The 8,761-nt window shown below is 34.2% G+C and overlaps 1 protein-coding gene across 6 annotated transcripts in view; it reads left to right on the forward strand.

Annotated features, from left to right (window-relative positions):
- Positions 1-8,761, forward strand: part of LOC128178904 (zinc finger protein basonuclin-2-like) — a 40,735-nt gene that overhangs the window by 16,080 nt on the left and 15,894 nt on the right. For 4 of the 6 annotated variants that reach the window (XM_052846313.1, XM_052846312.1, XM_052846315.1 and 1 more), the window contains one exon: positions 388-490. The exons of 1 other annotated variant lie outside the window; for it this stretch is intronic. In XM_052846313.1, the coding sequence (XP_052702273.1) occupies positions 388-490 (103 nt within the window). Of the gene's footprint in view, positions 1-387; positions 491-7,261; positions 7,999-8,761 lie in introns of those variants that run through there. One more of the 6 variants, XM_052846317.1, reaches the window with a different exon arrangement.

Here is an 8,761-nt window from a genome sequence, read left to right on the forward strand (position 1 = left end):
AAAAGACTAGAAGCTGTGGGACGTTTTCTTCTGTGTGCCCTGCTATAACTTGTACCAATGACTGTTCGCGGAGTTGACAATGTAGAATTTAGAGGTGATGGTGTATATTACTTTCACCAAAGAAATCAAAAACCGTGTCGAACAGTAACCATGGATACCAGCAGTTTATCTGCCACCTCTCTGGATCTGTCCAAATCCAGGAAATTTTTGTCAGTTTCATCTCTGTTAGATTTGTCTCAAAATGACAAACCCAAGTCTGTGGGCAGTGTGTCTGAGATTTCTAGTGCTCCCTCGAGTGGGGCTCTGGACCTATCCAAAACTGACCAGTATCGACACATGTTGAACTTCATCAATAATAAGTCACCAATTACTCGGCTTTGTTTTCAGGCAATCCGCTGCACTTTTCCCAATTGTACCTGCGAGTGTTTTTCACCTGGTAAACTTCTTCTTCGTTCCTGTGATGGCTGCAAACATGGATGGGTAGCTCATGGTAAGCCCCTTATTTATCATTTTAAAAAATATAAGATCAAAGAAAATTAGATGCATCTACTGGTTGTTCTATCATATACTTCAATGATAACATGTTTGTAAAGTCAGTTTGTTCAAAATTTTCTTAATCAAATAAATGTTTTTAATTTTAATACTAGCTTCCCCATTACGAATTTTTTGCACATTTTCTGAATGAGAGGAAGATTAGCCAGTGATATGTATCATTTTGAGTTTGGTTGAAGTGAATATCATACTTTTTAATCTATTTCACTCTCATAGATATACACAAAGAAATTAAATTCAAATGTTCAACTTGATTATATGATATTTAGCTGTGAGTATTTAGTTGATTGTTTCCCTTAGAAAATATTTTGCAAATTGATTCTGCAGAATTACAGTGTATTAACATAAATTAAATAACACATTTTATGAAATCAATTTAAGCCATTTTATCTTAACATAAGCTTTCTATTGCTGGGCAATTTTTTTTCAAAGATTAAGAGTAAAATTAAATAGATAAAAAAAAAAAGTAAAAAATTTCAATTTCACGCCTTTTTGTATATATTTTTCTTTGTAGGATATCAAATTACAATATTTTATCTATTTATAACTAACAATTTAACAAGGCAAGTTCAGAGGAAAAAAGCATTGCTCTGAATACATCTATGTACTAAATGTATAGATATTGTAAAGATGCTGATTATGGCATTTATTTTTATAAATCTTAACATTTAATAAGATTTTGTTATGACATTTAATGTTGTCTTTTATAGTAACAGCATAGGGTTACAGGGTATCTTGAATCTGTTTGTATTGGATTAGGAATGATCCAACGTGGCTTTAATCAGGGTGGTGACAAGGCCATGCATAATTGATGATTTTTACTGTAATTTAAGATTTGTGTGACGTATAATTCTAAGGAATTGATTTTCACAAGTGTTTGAAGAAGGAAATTGTCAAATCTGGACATCTGTGAGATTAAGATTGTGCTATTTCGATTAGCAAATTCTGATAATGGTAATTCCATTTCAGATTTACCTGATCTAATTGCATTCACATTTTTCAAAACACATCAGAATCTACTTGTAATTGAAAGAAAGAGCTAAGATAGCTGTTGGGACGAATGACAAGTTTTCATGAAAAAAATCTGATATGATAAATTAATGGTTTTAATGTAATTTATGCAAGGGATAGATGTCTGAATCTTGGATTGAATTGACCGATTTAAAGCTGACTACTGATTTTAATATGGAAACGAAGCAGAGTACCAGACAGTGTGTGTTTGTCAAACCATGGGCTTCGGTGCCTGACAAAGGAACATCGGGCCCTCAGTAACGAGATGTCTGCTTTGCCAGTTATGCTAATAAAGTTGTGCAGATTAAGAGGAATATACATCAACTTTTCAATAAGTAAAACAGTAGATGTCTGCAAGCATTAAGTGATCCGTTTATGACAATTTAGCCGTGGTCCAGTGTGAGTTGGAGAGTAACTCGGGCTAATTAGATTAACCAATCAGAGTTAGATGATACACAGTCATCAAAGAATCCCCCGTCACTATTGGTGTCTGTCATGCAAAAAATAAAAAATTATCACAAAATTGGACCAGTCTCCTCTGTAATTAGAGTAAAGGAGGGGAACGTCTCCCGCCTGAAGTGATCGAGAGTACGCGTTTTATGGGAAGGTCCCTCTATGTTATTTTAAAGTGGAAAGAAGTCAAGGGTTAAATGAGTATCAACATACAAGATTTGGGGAAGTGGTAAAACGAGATCATTGGTATTGTCAAAGGCAAGGCTATTATACAATGGCTACAATCTTATTGAAAGAGGAAAATTTATCTTCAGTTTGGAATGTATTTAAAGAATACTCCATCAAAAGCAAATTCTGGTGTGCGTGAAGTACCAGTAGCTAGTAGACAGAAGTTTCTTTGCCTTATTCAGTAAAATACACATTTTTGTGAACATACTGAGTCTATTGCATATTATGAACATATTTTATTGTATAGATATATATAAGATACAAATGGTTCGGACACAAGTTCTGACAACTTACTAGGTCTTTACCATTAAATAAAAAAATTTATACAAAACTTACAACTTTTGGGTTCCTTTGTTCAGGGACTTTAAATTTCTATATAAATTAAATCATTAATTTTATTTTATATGGGGAAAATGTTTAACATCCATTTAAGAGAAAGAAAATGAAATCTGATTTGAAATTAATTTCACAAGTGTAAATAATTGTATTTTGTTCCTTTTTTTATTTTTCTTTCTAGGAGTTTTTTTTTTCAAATTATAAGATATATATATATATTATACTTCATGGTTGTTGAATTTAATTGCTTAAATTTTTTTAGTCTTGTCCGAGATGCTCCCTCACCCCTACAACCACTATACCCCCCCACCCACTCGGCTAAATTTATGACCTTTGTACAAGTAAAAATTGCGGTGACACAAGCTCAGAGGTAGCTGACTTTCCAGACAGTCTATCTATTAATTAGTAACAATCAATTAGTAAAGTGCAGCAGTTACTTACATAATGAGAATGAGTAAACAATTAACAGTAGTTAACACCTCTTGTAACTGTTAATTGACACAATATTGGATAGCTGCATTTTCATCTTATGATCTGAATGGCACAGATATATATTAAAACCTATCCTCTTGTTTCTTATAGTATTACGCAAATGTCTGCAAAAGAAATGAAAAATATCAAGGCTTAATTGCACTTTATCCTTATATGGTGAAAATATCATTGGGTTTAAGGAGACTGTTAATCTCCTGGTCATTACCCTGAATTGTTATGATTGGTAATATTTCTTTGTTGATAGCTTACACTTGTAAATTATATTGATGAATTTCCTTGATATTATTCAAACAGATTACCGATACTTTAAATTGCCCATAATGTTGCTAATAAACTCATTTACACGCATATAAGCAAACTTCAAGAAAGGTGGAATAGTGCATTTATTTTTAGATAAAAAGTGACCACATGTTATGATAAATGTTTCAATTTCTTTCAAAAGTTAATCTAGATATACATGTATACAGAAGATACTTGCATCCATCTACATTTTCATATCAAGCTAAGTATCACTATCAGTGTTACTCTGAAAATATTTAGGAAATCTACAATGTTTGACTACAACCTGTGCATGTGAGCCTCAGTTTTAGAAAAAGCGACATTAATTTGAATATATCAGTATACTTTGTATTACAGAGTAAAAAATATGTGAAGCAATCAAGTAGAGATTTAGAATAACTGAATACAAAGAAAGATTTAGGGGAATCTGGTGATTTCAGTTTGAAAACTAGCAGAATTTTTCATGAATTGGGATAGGTCAAAGCTATAATGTTTGTAAGTGTAGTAGATGTATATCAAAAATATAATACAATTGTAACAACTTACTGGTACTTCAACTGATTGGAGAATGTTGAATACTTGCTAGAAAATATTCCTTCTATTAAGATACATAGAATACTTGAATGATATTTAATGTAAAAGGTGGGTGGGAGGGAATTCTTAGGGACTTTATTTTAAGGATTCAAGTTGTTGTAACTTTTGCTCTCAGTATTGACCAATCTAAATAAAATTAAATCTTTGATCCACTCCGACTAGATCGCTATGTGGCGATCCAGTTGGAGTGATCGAATCAAAGATCTAATTTTAAATTAGATTATTATTGACTGGTTTTTTTTTCAACACATCTGAGAAAGTTTCACTCTACTGAAACATTGCTAAATTAATGCCTTCACTCTACTGAAACATTACTAAAAAATAAAGGATTTACAGTTTCACCATTTCGAAGTTTGCAGGCCAGTAAACAGAGAGAGAGATGTATATTTGACTAATGAATTGTGACCATCAGCTGATCTGTTAGTACTTTGATTCTGATTTGTTAAAAAAACCCAAAAAAACAAAAAACCAAACCCACACCATTTTGATATCATAAATTTTTTTATTTTGCAATTGCTGAAAAACATGTACATGTATATAAATTTAAATTGACTAAGAATTGATGTGTATCAATTGCATTTCCTTGTGGAAGATAGCTTAAATTGTCATAATTTTCTAACAATGGTCTTGAACATGGGAGGATTATTATTGGTAGAGAATATGTGCATGGGTATCGGTGGATTATTGAGTGGATCTTGTAAGTTAGCATGATGAATCTTCACAGGCCTGTCAGACTCGTGATAAGAGACAAATTTGAAATTGTCATAAAATCATCCAACAGGGCTCTCATATGACAGTAGATAATGTCATTCCAGGGAATGGTCACCCCCAGCAAAAATCAATCCAAAGGGAAAAGTAATGGCCCAGGACAAACTAGAAAAACAGCTCACCCTATCTGAAGTGATGAGATCGGGTTTTGTTTTACCAAAACAGACCAAGAAACCCTATACATCATTTCCTCCCCTCATCTCCATCACGGGGTGATAAGAAAGGAAGGGGTCACAAAATTCCAGTGACATTGGGTGTTTGCTTGCTGTGTATCTGTTAATCAGTTGTCCCGCAGTCAGTCTGCCAAGAACAGGGACATCACAGGAACTCAGCAACTGACACAAAAAACCTTATCAAATGAAATTGGAGGTTTCAGAGGGGATCTGAGTTTCATTTTACTTCTTTACGTTTGTCAATTTAATTTGATACAGATTTGATTTACAAGTTGCTTCATAATTAAAGTACATTGAGCATGCAGACATTTCTCCTTTTTTTAAGCACAATCTTGAGCAACATGCCTGTTACAATCACGCTTGTATCGGTAAACCGAGATAGTGCTTTTGTTATTTTAAATTAAAATATCTAACTATTGCAAATTATGTGCATTCTTTCTGTCCAAGTTATTGTCTCAAATCCTCCTTGCTACATTTCATTATTTTATGTTTGGTCACTTCAAGTTCCCAATTTTTTTTTCTTTTGTTTGAACAAGTTTTGCTAGAATGTGTTTCAACCATCATACTTCTTCATTGGCAGATTACAGCTTTTTAGTGTCTTATCAATTAAATAAAAGTCCCCTTTTCATTGATTGTTTTATGTTCATTGGGACGAAACAACCATGAAGGGCTGGGGGACAATCTTAATTTGCTTTGTCATAAACAAGACACAAACGTAATTCTTATAGATTTTTCTCATTTGTTTGCCTTATTAAGAGATGGGACACTGAAAAAGTCACTGTAGAATGAAATTAGAAAGCCCAATGAAGAATTATTGCCAAGTTTTTCATTTCACCCTGTGACAATTTGACGTCACTTGACAAAAAGCATTTCTGAGTCCTAGCGGTGTCTCTGAGGCTGTTTATTTAATTTTCCTAGTTCAATAACACCAATTTTCACAAACAGAATGGGGGTCTTGAAAATTGTCTGTCAACATGATTTAACTTTCTAACTTAATTTTTAAACAGTCTTGAAATTGTGGATGCTTGAACATGTCACAGGATAACACTGAAGGCAGAGTAATTTTTGTTCCCATGAAGGTTTTCCAGGCATCTGGTTTGCAGCAGCATTTGGAGAGATGGCCCGCTGGGATAATGACCTTGTCCTCTCATGGGTTACACTAAACGGAGACATAAAAAGTTTGTCAAAGTCTCTTTTGTGGTGAGAAAGTGGGTTTTGAATTATTATCATATGGCCTTTTTTATTTTTGATTTGCCTTGTGAGAAATGTCTGACAAAAAACACATGCAGATTATATAAAATTTTGGTGACAAAGGAATTAATATCCCCAACCTTCCCTCAAGATTTTGGTTTTGAGTCTTTTCCCCCCACTTCTAAATTTACGACTTTTTCCTGGTCATCGAAAGGACAAGCTATCAGGAAGGGTCAAAATGGCAAAATCTTGATTTAAACCAGAGATCCCAAAAAACTTAGCTAGAATCAACAGGAAACTAAATAATGTCTGCATTAGGGTCCTTTCAAGAGGTTTAGTGACAAAGATCAAATGACCAAGTCATTAGACAGAAACAGTGAGGGATAAGGGGATACAACTGTTAAGATCCCAACAGGGGATATTTTAACATGTTGATGTTAATGCAAAAAACAAGCTGAGAGATTTTGTCAACTGGTGCAACTGGTTCACTCTAAGAGACAAGGCAGTGACTAATGACCTGTGGCTTTTTCTCAGAGGAAGTGCTGCAACATGGGTCCAATATAACGGACTCCACATGGATACTTGGTCCCAACAAAAGAACAAAAATCATTCTCTCAGAGAGAGAGAGAGAGAGAGAGAGCATATAGTTATTTAAGATGTTTTTGAATTTTTATTTGATAGAAATGAATTTAATATCTTTAATTATCTGACAGCGCCTACACATAATTATTTTTTTTATTACTTATGCAAACACTACATGATGACATTACGCAAAAAGGTTTTCTCGAATATTCCTTGATCACCTGAAGTGGCACTCATTGAGTGGAACTAGAAGCTGTTAATTAGAAGCTGATCATAATAATTAACACCCCGATAAACCCTGTGAATCAGCAGGAGAGGTGTGCCAGCCATATCAAAGTTAGGCTTGTCAATGTGTATGTATAATATACCTGTGTACTTGGTGCACCTAATGTGTATACATTTGACCGCTGATGTGTATGTGTAAACAAAAGTGGGAGAGCAGTGACAGTAATCCACAAAATAAACAATGTCACTGCTATGTTTGTTCCTTCATGCTGGGAAAAACACTTTTTGGCAGGTCCCTCCTTAGATATTTTTTTCTCCCTCAAGCAAGTATCAAAAAAGATGTTTGTGTCAGAAACCACATGCTTGATTCAGATAAAATTATACAGTCCCATAACCAACGATGCTGTGTCGCATGAATCAAGTCGTTCTTTGTTTCAGGGCGGTTAACAGTTTGAGCAGAGATTCAAAATGTTTAGATATTTGAAATCATTTCAACTTTGTGTGACATAGCTGTCAACCCAGGGCATAAAAAATATAATTTTTCATTTTCTAGCCTTTGTTATAAACACTTTGCCCAGTCTAGATAAAAAGATCTATCATATTTTACAATAAATTTTGGTTGTAAATTTTTTTTATATAGAAGATTTCTAATATTACAGTATCAGTTAAAATTCTTAAATTTTCAAAAATGAGATGCAAAGAAATATTCTAAGATGTATCATATGACCTTCATGCACATAAACCATAAATATTATATAAAGAGGCTTTTTAACTGCCATATCTGTCACCATTTTGGAGTAACTTTGAAACTGGATATGGGTGTCAAAGACTTGCCTCCCTGTTTCCCAGCCTGCTGATGAGAACCACATGGCCCTGTAGATAGAACCCCTTCTTTCAGTGGAAATCTAGACTTATTTGACCAGAGATTACTAGATAAGGGGACCTGGGGGTGACACTGTCAAGGCTTGGGAGCCCCTCACAGTGGGGGACAGTGGGTTTCCTTTTGGCTCCTGAATCTGTCTTCAGTCACTCTCTCTCCAGCTGCTGAGCAGACTAAGGCCATATGTTTGTGTTCACTTAGACACTGGGTTTCTGTTTTCTAAGGAGACATTTTGTAAGTATATTACTCTTTTGTCGAATATTTTGGCGGTTAGAATTTTGTATAGATGGAAGTATTGTTAATGGTGTAAAATTGTGTTAAACTTGATTAGGCATATATATATATTTAGCTGTTTTCCTCAAACTTATTAATTTTAATTGAGACTCCTTTAAACTTTTGGGGTTGAAAAATCTTAATTCCTTTGAATTTTATTCCTTGTGAAAATTCAAAGAGCTTTATCTTAAGGTTGAGTATTGTATTTTTGATCAAGATTCACATATGTGGCTCCTGATATTATTCTGATAGTTGGTCATTTGATGCCTCCCTCTGAGATTTTGGTTGTCAAATCTCTGTCACATCGGTCTATGTGCAGTACTTTTGGGACCCGTGGACAGGAAACTGTATGCTTCATATTTAACAAATTGTCGCGGTGGTCGATATTTTAATCCTTCAGCTCTGTCCCTGTGCCTAGAACCTGTCAATAGACATGGCACACAGTTGACATACATGTGACAACTGTGATTGCCAAGGGTCTAAATCTGAGAAATACCACAGACAATTGGAATTAAACCAAGGACAGTCAAAACAGCCTATTTATGGCAGGCAATAGTTATCCTCCTACAACTCAACATCTTTATCTCATTCTCCTGTATTGTATTAAAATTCAAGAAGGGGGTTGGTTGGTGCGGTATGAATTCGTAGTATTCTAATCCAGAATATTGAGGACTTCCTAGTTTAAAGTTCATTGAAACGGGGAAGCTAGAAAATAGATGATGGT

This window comes from Crassostrea angulata, chromosome 3 (assembly GCF_025612915.1).
Source record: "Crassostrea angulata isolate pt1a10 chromosome 3, ASM2561291v2, whole genome shotgun sequence".
Lineage (NCBI taxonomy): Eukaryota > Metazoa > Mollusca > Bivalvia > Ostreida > Ostreidae > Magallana > Magallana angulata.